Source organism: Anguilla rostrata, chromosome 1, assembly GCF_018555375.3.
Source record: "Anguilla rostrata isolate EN2019 chromosome 1, ASM1855537v3, whole genome shotgun sequence".
Classification (NCBI taxonomy): Eukaryota; Metazoa; Chordata; class Actinopteri; order Anguilliformes; family Anguillidae; genus Anguilla; species Anguilla rostrata.
This window is the reverse complement of record NC_057933.1, coordinates 83,117,945-83,135,329: the sequence shown is the minus strand read 5'-3', so window position 1 is coordinate 83,135,329 and position 17,385 is coordinate 83,117,945. Positions and strand designations below refer to the sequence as shown.

Below are 17,385 nucleotides of genomic sequence, written 5' to 3'. Positions count from 1 at the left end.
GTGGGGAGAGGTGCAGCCTGAAGAGATGAGTCTTCAGTCTGCGTTTGAAAGTGGTGAGATTCTCTGCTGTTCTGACCATCACGGGGAGGTCATTCCACCAGCGAGGGGCCAGGACAGACAGCAGACGGGAGCGGGAAGTGCAGACGCGAAGAGGGGGAGCTGCCAAGCGTCCAGAGGTGGCAGAACGGAGAGGTCTGGCTGGTGTGTAGGGTCTGATGATCCTCTGAATGTACCCTGGTGCTGACCCCTTAGCTGCCTGGTATGCAAGCACCAAGGACTTAAATTTGATGCGAGCCATAACAGGCAGCCAGTGGAGGTCAGTGAGCAGGGGGGTGACATGGGAATGTCTGGGGAGGTTGTAGACCAGACGCGCTGCAGCATTCTGGATGAGCTGCAGGGGTCTGATGGCGGATGCTGGCAGACCAGCCAGTAGCGAGTTGCAGTAGTCCAAGCGGGACAGGACCATCGCTTGAACCAGGAGCTGGGTTGCGTAGGTGGTGAGGAAGGGGCGGATTCTCCGGATGTTGTACAGGAAAGGTCTGTCAGACAGGTCTTAAACCAGTTAAGAGCAGTGCCTGTGATGCCCACCCATTTTTCTAGTCTGTCTAAGAGGATGGTACGGTCAACTGTGCCAAAGGCAGAACTCAGTACTCAATAGTACAAGAACAGACAGACTTTTAGCATCAGCACTCCTCCTGAGGTCATTCACTACCCTTACAAGAGCAGACTCTGTACTGTGCCTGCATTTAAAATCAGACTGAAACTTTTAAAGAGTCCTATTGGAGGTTTAAAAACTAATTCAATTGTTTTAGCACTAATTTCTCATGAATCACACTAAGGTTAGAAACTGGCCTAAAATTGTTTAGATCAAATGGGTCTGAGGCGCTTTTCTTTAAAAGTGGCTTCACCAGAGCATTCTTAAGAGCCGAGGGAAACTCCCCAGTTTGAAGGGAGCCAATCGCAATGCTTAGGACCTCGTCAGATAGAGCACTTAAAACCACGTGTCCATTTTTTAAAAGCTGGTCATAATGTTTTTGCATGCAATTTACAATTTCATCATTGGGCAGATGGTGTTACCCACGGCGACTTACAAAACTGCATTCCACATGGTTAGCGAAGACCACTAGAGGAGTAAGAGCTAAGCAGTGTGGCAATCACAGAAGTGCCACCGTCAAGATGGATACTTCAAGACTGCTGAGAGAAGGGATTTGTTTTTATATTATATATAGAAACACAAAGGTGTACTTCGAAAAGGGGTGTTTTTTAAAAAAAAAGATATTTGCTGAAAACAGCCTGTGAATCTATGCGGTTGTTCCCTGCACTTGGACCGGTACTTCTCTCTAGGGTTTTCGACACACTTGTTCCTGGTTATGGTTATACACTTTGTTGTACGTCGCTCTGGATAAGAGCGTCTGCCAAATGCCTGTAATGTAAATGTAATGTAATGAATCTGCCTTTCTGGCCGTTGGGGAAGATCGTTCCACCATCTCGGGACAAAGGGCAGGGAACAGCCGTGGCCTCGAGGAACAGCTGCCAAGGGCTCATCGCGATGGGGCAGCCACCGAAATGGGAGAGCTGGGCGAATGGAGAATTTCGGTTAGAGTTTACTTTGTAATCGTTTTCTGAAGATAGGAAGGGACACTACCGTTCATAGCTTGGTATGCCAGGGTGAACAATTTGAATTGAACGTGGGCAGCCTCTGGTAACCAACGATGGGAGGCCAAGGGGTGTAAAGGGTGTGAATTTAGGCCACTAACACACACTACTAAAGATCTTGATGATAAAGTAGGTGATACGGTTCGGGATGGTTGTGGCCACTCCGGGGCATCCAACAAGAACGCAAACACAGGTGTACAAGTGCCACTCTTTACACTCCCCTAATGCACAAGCATATGCACCGAGATCAAAAAGAACAGGCGCAGAGCACCGCTAAGAATTCTTGTTTTTAACTTAACTAGGGGCGGGCTTCTAACTATCGAATGCCAATCACATCTTATTAACCAATAAGAACATGGAGAAATAGGAAAAGGGAAAATTGTCATAAGTAGTCATTTTGACACAAGATGTGTTAAAAGTAAAAACAGTAGTAACACAAGAAGTGTGTTGGATATTTGCACATCCTTCTTGAGAGTGCATAAATTACACCGAGAATTATTTAGCAAAAAGCAGGATCAAACATCACAGCAGGAGAAGCTGATTGCTTTACGACAGAACTTGAGAATTACAAGAATCGGGGCTAGTACTGTGGTTATGTATTTATGCAATTGCTGTAAGAGAGTATGAGTGTCTCAAGTATGACTTTATGACTAAATGTTTGTACTATGATAATCACCACTTGGGCCTGGCCACTTCACATGAATCCTGTGATTAAAATGTATTTGTTTAAATTGATTTTGCCTCTATTTTCCAACTAAGTTTACTAAGATGTGCATATACAAAAATGTAAACATACGTGTGCATGAACATTATTTCAACCCAAACCCAGTCTGGATTTGTCCGTGTGATTGAAAGTTTCATTACTTCAACTCGCTTTCCATGTCAGGTGATAAAATGTAGGCCTCTAAAAGTCAAGGACCATACAGACTGTGGGAGAGATGCTGTGTGGGAATTGACAGTCCCATATGAGACAGGCCCATATGAGATGTCACTCAAACCTCAGGGCCTATTCAAAAGCCGGAATGTTCTGTTAGGTGTAACTTCCTGTCGCTCGAACAGGAAGTGTCTCCGGGTCAGCCTTTTGCTAAGTTTCGTGGATGTGTTCTGGCCTGGGGGTGGGAACACTGACCCTGCCAGACTGGTAGAGGGACAACGTGCTAACAGGCTAAACTGGTCACAGTATGAACCACCCAGGTATTTTAATTCTGCTGCCTTCTCAGCCATTGTTCCTGCAGTGTTACGCAGTCGCACGTTCTGTTCGGTCCTGGTAATGTTGGTTGCCTCTCCACATCGGACCATTGTGTTGCCCATCAATCTGGCCAACACTAAGGTTTTTTAAGCTACGTTCAGCTGATAGACACAACCTACGACAGCATCATGCATCCCTACAGTACAACCTCTGGCTTCAGCGGCGTTTGCTTTCCTTGTGAAATGCAGTTTCTGGAAGTCACAACAGTGCCCTATGAGGGTGCCCTATGGGGATGCCCTATGAGGGTGCCCTATGAGGGTGGCCTATGGGGGTGCCCTATGGGGGTGCCCTATGGGGGTGGCCTATGGGGATGCCCTATGAGGGTGCCCTATGGGGATGCCCTATGAGGGTGCCCTATGGGGATGCCCTATGGAGGTGCCCTATGGGGATGCCCTATGGAGGTGCCCTATGGAGGTGCCCTATGGGGATGCCCTATGGAGGTGCCCTATGGGGATGCCCTATGGAGGTGCCCTATGGGGATGCCCTATGGGGATGCCCTATGAGGGTGCCCTATGGGGGTGCCCTATGGGGGTGCCGGGCATGGGGAGATAGGATGGTTCCATGGGGCCCTGGCTGACGGGCCCTGAACAGTGGTGGATTGCCAGGGGATGGCCTTGGGGTGCTGGGGCCGGTGGACTTGAGGGGATGTCCGGCAGGGAGATAGACTCAAGTTCCAGGCCCGAGCGATTCATTTTTGGCCCCTGGAGGGGACACAAGCTCTTAATCTCAAGAACCATCTGTGATGCTACACTGAAACCGGGACATTCAAGGGACATTCAATAAAAATAAAATAAACAATATTTTTGAAAAATATTTTCAGTGTAACGTTTTTGTTTTTGTCATCCAAGACACTTGTATTATGTCAAAAAATTGAAATATCTAAACTTTTTTTTTGTTGGAATAAAAACATCATCCTTTTCCAGACATCATCCTGTTTTTTGCTATAGCTAAAAGCTCAAAAGCATGGACTGTGAAATTAAATTCTTGTTCACAAATTCTGAAGGGTCAAGCTGTTTAATTCCCATCTAAGCTTCTATCCATCCATTGGTTAATATTTTTTCAGGCGTTGAGAAATTACGTCTATTATGAGTATCGTATTTTACATCTAGATGACTATTCGATCTGCATTGCTGAGGTAGAGATGTAATAGCTTTCTACAGTAATGTTGGCTCTTATTGGGCCAGTGATATTATCTGATATTTGATCAGATAATGGCTAAATATGTCCTCTAGCAAAACCCAATGTTACATTTTGAGAAATAAGTTATGAACCTTATTTAATACAGTTATCATAAACTGACAATTTAGGTACAGGTTTTTCATTTATGTATCATTATTTTCATATAAAATGTATTGTTATATAATTTGTTCATATTTACTTTTGTTACATGATTTTTTTGTTGCTGTATCATTGCACTCTGTTTTTAATTCTGTACAGTGTACTGCGTATGGAAAAGGTATTATTATTATTATTATTATTATTATTAATATTATTATTATTGCTGTTGTTGTTTTTACTTAGGTGTAGCGTTTAGATTGAGTAAAATGCATATTTTTTGCACATTATGTGAATATATACAGATGAATACCAGCACTGCGACAATTCAAGGGATATCAACTACAAAAAACCTGAAAACTAGCATGCACTGTTGTGAATACCTTTTGGTCATGCAGTGCATCACTTTATTTTCACAGTGTATCTTTCACTGTGAAATAATTATGTTTCTGTTTTGTGAGTGCCAAAGTCTGAAAACCGCAGTGCTTTCAAAATGATGCTGAGCGTTTGCACCACAGTTATTTTGTGTGTGTGTGTGTGTCTGTGTGTGTGTGTATGTGCACATGCGTGCACCTGTGGCAGTGTAATATAATGATGGTCTGTGTAATAGGAGCTGGTCTTGTAACCTAAAAGCCAGAGGTCCAAGTCCCAGGTAGGACACCGCCGTTGTATCCTTGAGGAAGGTGCTTAACCTGCATTGCTTCAGTGTACATCCGGCAGTATAAATGGATACGACGTAAATGCTATGTAAAAAGTTGTGTAAGTCACTCTGGATGAGAGCATCTGCTATATGCCTGTAATGTAATGTAATGTAATGTAATGCATGTGTGTATATAAGGTAGTGCATGAGGATGGGATTGTTTATTTGTTTGCTTGCGTGTTATAGGATCATATAGGAATCCTGTAAGACTGTGAATGTGCTATTATAATTATTTTCTTTAAAACAGGATTTTGAGCACTTTTCTTTGTGTAGTGCACCTTCGCCTACATATTTCTGTGTGTCCATGACTGCCTCCTTACTTTGAGTAGCGTCCACAGAAAATTCATTTTGCCATTGCTGTCCTGGGTACTCCACAATGCTTTTTTCTGTTCCTTACAGAATATGACACATTGAAAAATGCTGCTGCTCTAACCAATTAGAGGCACACACACGCTCACCTCCCTTCTCATGTTCAAAGCAAAAGACGCGCATGTGTCCGTGCGATGCAGTAAAGACGAGACACTAACGCAGCACCCTACAGCTAAATCAAATAGTAATACGTGATAAGAAGTGAAAGCAGTAGCATATTAGAAAATATAACTAGTTTATTCTGTACTGTGAGAATTACAGTAGTGTATGAGTACAATAAAATAAGAAACAAACAAAAACGCAGTAGCTAGTTTGGTATTCAGCAGTCCAATGGCAATTTACAGTAATTTCTATGAGATAGTCGCTTTGGCTACAAGCGACTGGAAAAGTACTAGGCTGCATTGTAAAACTGTATGGACTGGCAATCGGCCGTGACAACAAAATGTCCATAAACATCTGGTACAAGCTCTGTTCTTGATTACTGTGTACTGTAATTAGCAACCGCTTGACTATCGATCGTCGATTGCCGAAGTATTGACGGCCAGACCTGAGCACGTTGGATGTAAGGTTCCAACCTTACGGGAACCATAAATTGTCACCAAAAGTATTTGCAGGACGACAAATAAAATAAGGCAGGCCCAAATGGTGTTGTCCAGAGTTGTTGTTGTTGCTTTTTAAACATCCACGTACGACTTGGAAACACTCATCATTACTTACATAAATCGCAATTCACAGGAAAGAATCGCAAAAGGGTAATAATGAGTCAGTAATTGTGTTTGCTTACAACATAAACAGCTGTAAGGGGTGCGGAAAATGCATTTTTCTGGAGTCTTTCTTCAGTGTGTCTGGGACGCAATGTTCGACCACTTGAGGGCGCCCAACAGCTAAATATTTAGCTGTGTCATGTTGGTATGTGTTGGGCTGAACGCTGTGCCCGACCATGTCGGAGATCATTGGTTGTCGGTCTTGATCATTCCCATCTTGTCCACAGGCGCAGATATGCCTATTCACGACCCTATGATAAAGTAGCCTGTGGAAATCTTGGAATGAAAAATCAAACAAATATTCCGTGAAAGAGTGAACCGTACAGTAGGTTCATAACCACATTGGTTACAGTACCCTTCTCGATGACTCTGGTGCAATAAAACCAGTGCAGTCAAAGTCAAATAAAGATAATAAATTAACTTTGACATTTCATAATCGCGTGCAAATTCCCCAATTCATAAAACATTATTCCACTTCCTGGCGAGACACATTCACGTGCACAGGTGATAGACTACCTGCTAGAATACTTCCGCAGATACATCACTGCCAGTAGCTCCTGTACGGAGATAAGACGGAATAATTGCACACAGTCGTAGCTGACTGAAGCGCGACGGTTGAGCGCAGTTCGTATCAGTTGACAGTTCCCCCTGTTTGTGCCGGTGTCCGATGGAGCACGAGAGCCTCGAAATATCTCTTGTGATATAATAAATGCATTGCTTAACATATCGATTAGTTTACATATAGGAAGTAATTGGTTCTATTATCCAGGTATTTACAGACATTGTATGGTTGGTGAGATTTTCGCAATGGGCTTTCCTATCCTTTGAACAGGTATGACTATGGGCTACCTGTGCGTGCTCGCTGCAGCGTCGCCTGTTGGATGTGGATTCCGCCTGTCCCAGTAGCCTCCGCGGTTCTGTCTCGGCTCTCACCTTACTATTAGCCTACGTCACACAGCCAGGTTGATGTGGGAGGGACGTCGTTTCGGTTTGGTCACGTAATCGTTTCTTTCCAAACTTTTTCCTGTCTAGCAAAGCGAACGCACAAACAGGATTCCGGCATTAACTTGTACAGGAACTTATGGGTGCGAGCTAGAACACGAGTTTTCGTCCTCCTGTGGGCTGTCTCTTAACCGTGCACCTGTTCTTCGCTTCCGAATATACTTGTGATCTAATTGGGCGCTACAAGTAGACATATCCTCCATTACTCTTATTTCTAACAATCAAGTCTTCGACCTTCCGGAGCGTTCTTCATTTTTTTTTTTACTTGTAAATTTTAAACGAGGGAAATGGGCTCCGTCGCGTACGACAATGGGGTAAGTTGTTATTTGTGTACAGGCTTTTCTTAATTAATAGTTTAACCACAGCACAAAGATATACCACGTTAATGGTCAAAATGATGTCCCGGATTATGTCCCGTGTACCAATGTTAAATCAAATGTTATTTTCAGATGTAAGTAGTTTCATTGTTTTAGTGATTAATAAGTGTGTTAATGGTGGGTCACCATTAATGACTTTGTGAAAGTTTAGTTCCTGTTTTTGAATGTGAGCATAACTTTCCAGATACATTTGTGCATGTCTTTGAGTGAGGTGCTTTATTCTTCCCCAAATTGATTGTTTAAAAAATTGTAGGCCAGCAAATAGCGGAAGTGCCGAAGGGGAGTCCGCCTTTGGAATAGGCAAACTCAGGATATACGCTCACGCACCTTAACAAACGCCTATCCTCATTGAACCGATTCCACTTGCTGTTACTTCCGTACTTCGTAGAATCCCACATTAACCCCTGCCCAGTCAGCTTCGTCACCTGTTGCTTTACGCCATTAATTCTGATTGCCGAGCACCCTTTTAATTTCCCTAGCAAATATTTATCTCGCGCTGCCATGACCCGGTAGGCCAAGTCTGTTAGCCAATCTGTACAATTAGCATTTTACTTGTTACACCAGCGGATACTGACTATTTATTGTTTTGTGGTGCCTCATCCGCGGTCAGAATTTTTTTTTTTCCAGTCAGAGGGCCAGAGTATCCGTTAGATGATTTGGTTTAATTCTGAAACACTGAGTTACTTTATGGGGTCTGTTCTGTTAACTACTGAATCCAGCCGCGAGAAAGCCTTTCAGGAAGTAAACACATGCTACGGAGGAATTTGGTTTCAGCTTTAACCACATATGTACATGCAGATGTTCAGTATGGCACATTTACAATGAGTGCTGCTGCTTTTGCATGTAGCAGCAATGGCTGGTGAAAGAATGGTCTGATTACCACCTTGGGCTTTGTCCAATTCAGGATTCAGGCGCATTTGACATTAACTGAACTAGGACCATTTCAGGACTTCAAGAACGTGTCTTAGTAGGCGTACGCATGCAGACACGTGTGTGTGTGTGCGTGCGTGCGTGCGTGCGTGCGTGTGTGTGTGTGTGTGTGTGTGTGTGTGAGTTTTGAGATCAACTGCCAGTGTGCAGCATTGACACCAAGTGGAGTTACTGCATTTTTTAAAAAACCGATGCAGTTACTCCACACTGTTTTCCAAAGGCAAGGCAAATATTCGTTATGTAGGCTACCCTGGGGCACGGCAGTGTTGGCAGGACGAGCTGAACACTCCCGCTATGAGCAATGCTGTGGGATCTTGCGGTGAGGCACGAAAAAGGCCTGGCGTGTTCATGCTCGCCCCCCCCCCCCATCCGGTTCCCGTGTATGCCAGTGCTACGTGTGCCACAACAAACATGGCGCCGTCCCCTGAAACGAGCTCGGCCCGGCGGGAAGCGTTAGCCCCACCGCTCTCCGCCCCGCACCGGACCGGCGCTGCTTCCCGAACCGGACCGGTGCCTCGCCCCGGACTGGCCGGCGCCTCACCCCACACCGGACCGGTGCCCTGCCCCGAACTGGACCGGTGCCCTGCCCCACACCGGCCGGTGCAGTACGCGTGTGCCCGGCCGGACGCCGGTCCAGCGCATCCCAGCCGCTGTCGAAATCGAGCTCCGCGCCGAGGCGGTGCTTTGAGGGGGCGCGCGTTCTGGCCGGGGTTTCGTAATCCCGCGGGCTTGCCCGGGCCCGCCTGCCCGCCCCCCCCGCCCCCTCCCGCTCTGCGGCCGAGCGCACCTCCTGCTTGTCCAAACTCGACTCCCCTCGCTATCGCCCCTCTGCCTTTTTCGGGAGCGATAAGTCTCCGTGTCGCTCCGCGTCGTCTCAGACGCACAGACGACAGCCAGACGCACGGAAAAGGTGGGTCTCTGCTCCCCGCGCACGGTAGCTATAACGCGGCATTGTGGGTAGAACGGGCGCGGCTTTTAACGCAACGATTGTGCGTTCGATTCCCAGTTCGGGGCGCTCCCGTCGTGCGTTTGCGCAAAAGTGGTTAATATTGCTTCAGTAAAAATGCACGGCTGGATAATTGGATTGTGTGCAAATATGTAATCTGTGCAAGTCATTCTGGATGGCAGCATCTGCTAAAGGGTGAAATATACTGGAGCAGATTTTAATTTGTGGAGGCGGTTCAAAAAGGTTGTTGTAGCCCTCGCCTGCAATGTTTCCTTCTATGTAGGAGCGAAAGGTTAGCTGCTATGTTAAGCATGTATGCACTGGATGTGTGTGAAACGGTGTCTGGTGAATTTTGTCCGAAAAATGTTTGATTCATTTTTAAAAATATATTTCTTTGGTGGGGGAAGGGGGCTGCCGAAGGTTGGATGACACCAGTCAGTATGCTCTTTTTCCCAGTTTAGATCAAGATGTGGCCCTTTTCTCCTCTCCTCTGTAGATATAAGGCTCAGGAATGCATTGTTGACAGCACTGTACGCACGTATTGCGCAAGCTTTGCGTTTTCGAAACCCTGGATACAGTATGAACGGCCCTGTATTTAGAAATGTTTCTTTGTTTTATTTTTAAAAATAATGTTAAGCACTGTCTCTCTCTCTCTCTCTCTCTCTCCTGTGGGCGATTTGTGTGGAAGCGGCGCTTGTTAGGTTGTAATTGTTCTCAGATCCAGTGTGATCTCTCTCAGTGTTCCAGTCGTGTGGCGCTCGCAGGGACGCTCTGCAGTCCCTACGCGTTTGTCTCCGTCGCTCCGCTCCGCTCGGCTGAGGGAGCTCCGCGTCTGATCCGGCGTTGGCGGGTCCGCGCTCCTTTCATCGCGCTCGAGCGGCTCGCTCTTACCGCCGGCTCAGACTCCGCTGCTCCTACGAGGCGGGGCGGCGGGGGCGGGCGGGCGCGCGGCGGGGCGGGGGCGGGCGGGCAGGCGGGCGGGCGGGCTTGGGATCAGTGACTGGCGCGATAATGGCCCCTCTTTGTAGCTTCGCCTTGTTCTTTGTGGGAAGAGCACTTGGAAAGCAGGGCTTTGTTCCCCCCCCCCCCCCTTGTAATAGGACCTCCAGCTCTTTTCTCATCCCCGTGGTTACTGTGGACCTGTCTACTGTTCTGACACAATGCAGCTGACTGAATCTGACTGGCAACGAGACGAAACATTAAATTAGGAGTGGCGCGCCCCGTTACTGACGGTGTACACCCTGTGCTCGTTTTGTTTCCCCCCCCCTCAGGTCAAGTACCTCTTCATCAAAATGTTTATTAGAGTATTAACTTTTTCTGCACTTTAAAGGGAACCTCTTTGCACATCTTGAACAGCGTAGCAGGAATGGTTGTAGACGTTGGCCTGTTGACCTCCTGTGTACGTCTTCAGTTACTGCTTTGACTTCTTTATCTTCCATCAAACCTTCAGCGCCGTCAGAGTTGCGTCAGCGAGGAAAGGCCCTTCGCCGCCACGTTCTGTGTGTTCGTAATTGGGTGTGCCGTCGAACGGTAAATGGCAAATGGACTGCATTTATATAGCGCTTTTATCCAAAGCGCTTTACAACTGATGCCTCTCATTCACCAGAGCAGTTAGGGGTTAGGTGTCTTGCTCAGGGACAGTTCGACACGCCCAGCGCGGGGGATCGAACCGGCAACCCTCCGACTGCCAGACAACTGCTCTTACTGCCTGAGCTATGTCGCCCCCGATATGAACCCCAACCCCTGATAGGAGCGGTCACTAGCCAGCTTCTCCTTTGCGCGAGGCTGCGTGCCTTGCTTGGTGGAAACGGACACTGTGATGCTTAGAATGTGATGCTTTTATGAAAGCGTCTGTTATAAACCCGGAAGCTGTGGGTTAAATGCAACGTGAGCGGTCCGTTAAGGATGATGGTGGCGGGATTCGCACACGCCCTGGCTGCCCCCCCCCCCCCCCCGGCTGCGTTACAAAATGCCCCGTTCTGTAACACGGGTGCTTTCCCCTAATCCCAGTGGCGCAAGACCCGGCGATGGAGCGGTTTGGAAACGCCCGTGTCTGCGGGTCGCGACCGCGCCCCGGAGCGATTTCTGTTTGGTCGCGCAGCGGGGAACTGCCTTTGATTTTGGAACGCAGACGCGTCCGCTGACTCGCCTGTAGTACCAGCGGCCCTTCGACCGATCTGTCTGCGCTACCGGAGGAACACGTCTGCTTCAGCTCAGAGCGGCACGGATGGTTTCGTCTTCTGGTTGTTGTTTTTTTTGGGGCCGTGCGCTGGTTAACGAGTTTTGACTGGACGCGGTGAGTTAGCGTAGCTAAATGGCACATTGCGGTTTCTGGTGGGGTGGGGTGGGGGGTGGGGGGAGGTGACGCGTGACGCGTGGGGTTATTGAGTGAAAAGGAAGCGCTGCTGTTTCGCTCTGCAAATTGATCTCGGCGGGACCACCTGTTGTCACGGAAGAACAATCGCTGTCAAGCGCTGGAACGCGGAGATCGGCGGGGTTCCGTTTGAGGGGCCGGCGTTCGCCATCGTTACGCCCGCTCTCGAGCAGCGCCAGGGCTGTTTTTTTTTCTTCTAATCTCGGGAAGCAGAGCCACCTCATTATCTCTGCGTGCCCCAGACAGGTAGTGGGCGTACTGAATCCCGCTCCTGCTAGTCATCCGTGGCTAATGCGTTCGTTGGACAGGCGTGAATTTCTGATTCCTTACAGTCGGTGGAGATTTCGCACGCCGCTCGGGGAAGACGGCACCGCAGCCTCCCTGCCGAGCCGGAGCCGGAGCCGGAGCGGGAGGCTTCACACTGTCCTGCCGCAATTTAAATGGCAACTCGGCGGAAAAACAGCGAAAGGGTAGAGAGGGCAATGTGTTGGCGGGATTTCCCGCTAGGATTGGGGAGGGGGGTGGGGGTGGCGGGGGGTGAAGCCCAAAGGTTGTCCTGAGCTTCTGATGAAAAGGCTGAAATGGAGTCCTACCTTTCTGTCTCCCCCCCCCCCCCCCCCCCCCCCGCGATATACAGTGTATAGGGCCCGTACATAATGATAGGGATGTGGAAGAGCTCAGTCGATCTGCAGTCTCTGAGCAGAGCTGTGAAATGAGTTTTGGGGGGGGGTCATGGTACCTCTGTGTTTTCAGTCTGGGGTGCTGCTTTTCCTCTCTCTGGTAAGATCAGCCTCAGCCCCTGAGCTCTCAAAGGGGCAGATACTGACCGTTACAGTTTACCAGTCCAGAGTTTCTCCCCCCCTCTCCCGCTCCCTCCCCCTCTCAGGACACGGGGGTGGGGGCAGTGGGCCGAAACTGAATTTGAAGGCTGGTCCTCCAGTGACATCCAAGGTTAGCCCCTCCCAGTACACAGTTACTGCTCTGTGTTCCCTGTGCCAGTACACAGTCACTGCTCTGCGTTCCCTGTGCCAGTACACAGTCACTGCTCTGCGTTCCCTGTGCCAGTACACAGTCACTGCTCTGCGTTCCCTGTCCCAGTACACAGTCACTGCTCTGCGTTCCCTGTGCCAGTACACAGTCACTGCTCTGCGTTCCCTGTGCCAGTACACAGTCACTGCTCTGCGTTCCCTGTGCCAGTACACAGTCACTGCTCTGTGTTCCCTGTGCCAGTACACAGTCACTGCTCTGCGTTCCCTGTGCCAGTACACAGTCACTGCTCTGTGTTCCCTGTCCCAGTGCACAGTCACTGCTCTGCGTTCCCTGTGCCAGTACACAGTCACTGCTCTGCGTTCCCTGTGCCAGTACACAGTCACTGCTCTGCGTTCCCTGTGCCAGTACACAGTCACTGCTCTGCGTTCCCTGTGCCAGTACACAGTCACTGCTCTGCGTTCCCTGTGCCAGTACACAGTCACTGCTCTGCGTTCCCTGTGCCAGTACACAGTCACTGCTCTGCGTTCCTGGCCAGCACATCACTGCCTGTCCCTGTAGCGTACACAGTCACTGCTCTGCGTTCCCTGTGCCAGTACACAGTCACTGCTCTGCGTTCCCTGTGCCAGTACACAGTCACTGCTCTGCGTTCCCTGTGCCAGTACACAGTCACTGCTCTGCGTTCCCTGTGCCAGTACGCAGTCACTGAGATTGCTCTGTGAAGACTCATTCAGATTGACTGCAATCTGGTCAGACACAACCGCACCTTCAGAACAAGCCACTTGTCTGCAACATGCATTAGATTTTGGATTAAATCTAATCTAATCACGCTGTTGTAATTGTCCAGTCGGTGCCAGAACTTGCATGGTTTAGAAAAATAATTACTAAAAAGAGTCACTAAACAGAATGACTAAACATTGTGATGCCACAATAGAAACTGTCAGGAAAAAATAAATGTATTTTACTTGTGTTGACCTACACTTCTTATTCACGATGTGATTGAGCAAGACTTCTAATCGTCCAGTCAGTCTTCGGTCCAATCCTGTTGAACTGAAATGAATTTTGACTAAGCATTTCATTTTGTTTGTGCTATATCTCTCTCTCTCTCTCTCGGGGGAAACAGGCTGTGCAGGAAATGCAGAGTCTAAATTCCAATATTGCAGTATGTCATTCAACTGTAGGGGAGGTTTTGGGGAAGATCGTTTTACGAAGCAAAATTGGCCGATGGCATGTGACGGCAGCTGCGGTGTGGAGATGCAAAGCACAGACATGCTCCAAATGAGGCGCGTTTGCATGAACCACAGGAGAACTTTTTTGCTTTTTCTGGCCTGTACATTCCTGAATTTTTTGTTAATTTACCGCGGCATTTGAAGCTTTCAAAAGCACCAGTGAGAAGCCGCCACTGCCGCATAGATGCCCAGGGATGAGTTCATCTGAAGAATTTTGGCCTTTTTCCATTTGTTGCTTCCTTTCAAGAGATATTCTTTTAAAAAAATTAATAAAAGATTGTGACTCATGCTGCGATATTGAAGTGGCTTCTGTTGTTGAGGTATTGAGACATCCGTGGTACACCATGTTTTTGCTCTCTTGATTGTAGTCAGTTAAGTGTGAGCCGTCAGAATTGCAGGGACATTGGCGGTAAGTAACTGGATCGGACCGGTTTGGGACGGCTGACTTTGATTTTATTGTCAGCAGTGTGTCTGCGCGCGGGTGGGGTGGGCTGGGCCCGGTGACGGTTTGCGGAGGTCTGCACGTGTGCGGAGCGTGCGGAAAGTGCTCGTTCCTACGACAGACGAGCCGTAATGGAGCACTTCCACTTTTGAAGGGGACACTTCCTGTCGGCCGCCGCAGACGCTTGTCGAAACGGGGAGCGGTGTGCATTTTAAGTAGACGTACTTTGTACCCTCTCCTCTTTCTGTTCCTCTCCCTCCCTCACTCCTTCCTCCTCCTTTCCTCTCTTCTTTCTGTTCCTCCCCCTCCCTCACTCCCTCCTCCTCCTTTCCTCTCCTCTTTCTGTTCCTCCCCCTCCCTCACTCCCTCCTCCTCCTCCTTTCCTCTCCTCACAAACACAACCAATCGCGCTGCACTCATCCACCCCCCCCCCCGCGCTGCCCCCCCCCTTCTCCCCGCCTTGTCACCTGCTGTGACTCACAGCACTGAAACTGTGATGAAACTCTGAATAATCCGCCTGATTAGCGTTTGTTGTTTTGGCCCCAGGCCTGTGTGCTGGCGCTCCCCTCCGCAGTCAGACCTCTGCCTGACGGGTTAGCTTTCTGCTAGCCCTCCGCAGTCAGACCTCTGCCTGACGGGTTAGCTTTCTGCTAGCGCTCCCCTCCGCACTCAGACCTCTGCCTGACGGGTTAGCTTTCTGCTAGCGCTCCCCTCCGCAGTCAGACCTCTGCCTGACGGGTTAGCTTTCTGCTAGCGCTCCCCTCCGCAGTCAGACCTCTGCCTGACGGGTTAGCTTTCTGCTAGCGCTCCCCTCCGCACTCAGACCTCTGCCTGACGGGTTAGCTTTCTGCTAGCGCTCCCCTCCGCAGTCAGACCCTCTGCCTGACGGGTTAGCTTTCTGCTGGCGCTCCCCTCCGCACTCAGACCCTCTGCCTGACGGGTTAGCTTTCTGCTAGCGCTCCCCTCCGCAGTCAGACCTCTGCCTGACGGGTTAGCTTTCTGCTAGCGCTCCCCTCCGCACTCAGACCCTCTGCCTGACGGGTTAGCTTTCTGCTAGCGCTCCCCTCCGCAGTCAGACCTCTGCCTGACGGGTTAGCTTTCTGCTAGCGCTCCCCTCCGCACTCAGACCTCTGCCTGACGGGTTAGCTTTCTGCTAGCGCTCCCCTCTGCAGTCAGACCTCTGCCTGACGGGTTAGCTTTCTGCTAGCGCTCCCCTCGCACAGACCTCTGCCTGACGGGTTAGCTTTCTGCTAGCCCCTCCGCACTCAGACCTCTGCCTGAAGGTTAGCTTTCTGCTAGCGCTCCCCTCCGCACTCAGACCTCTGCCTGACGGGTTAGCTTTCTGCTAGCGCTCCCGCCTCAGACCTCTGCCTGACGGGTTAGCTTTCTGCTAGCCCTCCGCAGTCAGACCTCTGCCTGACGGGTTAGCTTTCTGCTAGCGCTCCCCTCCGCGCTCAGACCCTCTGCCTGACGGGTTAGCTTTCTGCTAGCCCTCCGCACTCAGACCTCTGCCTGACGGGTTAGCTTTCTGCTAGCGCTCCCCTCCGCACTCAGACCCTCTGCCTGACGGGTTAGCTTTCTGCTAGCGCTCCCCTCCGCACTCAGACCCTCTGTCTGACGGGTTAGCTTTCTGCTAGCGCTCCCCTCTGCACTCAGACCTCTGCCTGACGGGTTGGCTTTCTGCTAGCGCTCCCCTCCGCAGTCAGACCCTCTGCCTGACGGGTTAGCTTTCTGCTAGCGCTCCCCTCCGCACTCAGACCCTCTGCCTGACGGGTTAGCTTTCTGCTAGCGCTCCCCTCCGCACTCAGACCCTCTGCCTGACGGGTTAGCTTTCTGCTAGCGCTCCCCTCCGCACTCAGACCCTCTGCCTGACGGGTTAGCTTTCTGCTAGCGCTCCCCTCCGCACTCAGACCTCTGCCTGACGGGTTAGCTTTCTGCTAGCGCTCCCCTCCGCACTCAGACCTCTGCCTGACGGGTTAGCTTTCTGCTAGCGCTCCCCTCTGCAGTCAGACCTCTGCCTGACGGGTTAGCTTTCTGCTAGCGCTCCCCTCCGCACTCAGACCTCTGCCTGACGGGTTAGCTTTCTGCTAGCCCTCCGCACTCAGACCTCTGCCTGACGGGTTAGCTTTCTGCTAGCGCTCCCCTCCGCACTCAGACCTCTGCCTGACGGGTTAGCTTTCTGCTAGCGCTCCGCCCTCAGACCTCTGCCTGACGGGTTAGCTTTCTGCTAGCCCTCCGCAGTCAGACCTCTGCCTGACGGGTTAGCTTTCTGCTAGCGCTCCCCTCCGCGCTCAGACCCTCTGCCTGACGGGTTAGCTTTCTGCTAGCCCTCCGCACTCAGACCTCTGCCTGACGGGTTAGCTTTCTGCTAGCGCTCCCCTCCGCACTCAGACCCTCTGCCTGACGGGTTAGCTTTCTGCTAGCGCTCCCCTCCGCACTCAGACCCTCTGCTGACGGGTTAGCTTTCTGCTAGCGCCCCTCTGCACTCAGACCTCTGCCTGACGGGTTGGCTTTCTGCTAGCGCTCCCCTCCGCAGTCAGACCCTCTGCCTGACGGGTTAGCTTTCTGCTAGCGCTCCCCTCCGCACTCAGACCCTCTGCCTGGCGGGTTAGCTTTCTGCTAGCGCTCCGCCCTCAGACCTCTGCCTGACGGGTTAGCTTTCTGCTAGCGCTCCCCTCCGCAGTCAGACCTCTGCCTGACGGGTTAGCTTTCTGCTGGCGCTCCCCTCCGCACTCAGACCTCTGCCTGACGGGTTAGCTTTCTGCTGGCGCTCCCCTCCGCACTCAGACCCTCTGCCTGACGGGTTAGCTTTCTGCTAGCGCTCCCCTCTGCACTCAGACCTCTGCCTGACGGGTTGGCTTTCTGCTAGCGCTCCCCTCCGCAGTCAGACCCTCTGCCTGACGGGTTAGCTTTCTGCTAGCGCTCCCCTCCGCACTCAGACCCTCTGCCTGGCGGGTTAGCTTTCTGCTAGCGCTCCCCTCCGCACTCAGACCCTCTGCCTGGCGGGTTAGCTTTCTGCTAGCGCTTTCTTTCGGGGTTGGCGTTCCGGGTTAAAAGGCAACATGAAAGCGCTTCACAGACCCTG

At 50.4% G+C, this 17,385-nt stretch overlaps 1 protein-coding gene across 4 annotated transcripts in view; it reads left to right on the top strand.

Annotated features, from left to right (window-relative positions):
• Positions 1-6,934: 6,934 nt before the first annotated feature.
• Positions 6,935-17,385, top strand: part of st14 (ST14 transmembrane serine protease matriptase) — a 57,115-nt gene continuing 46,664 nt past the window's right edge. For 2 of the 4 annotated variants that reach the window (XM_064306203.1, XM_064306213.1), the window contains exon 1: positions 6,936-7,329. In XM_064306203.1, the coding sequence (XP_064162273.1) occupies positions 7,303-7,329 (27 nt within the window). In that variant the 5' untranslated portion in view covers positions 6,936-7,302. Of the gene's footprint in view, positions 7,330-9,104; positions 9,233-17,385 lie in introns of those variants that run through there. The other 2 variants (XM_064306222.1, XM_064306232.1) reach the window with 2 other exon arrangements.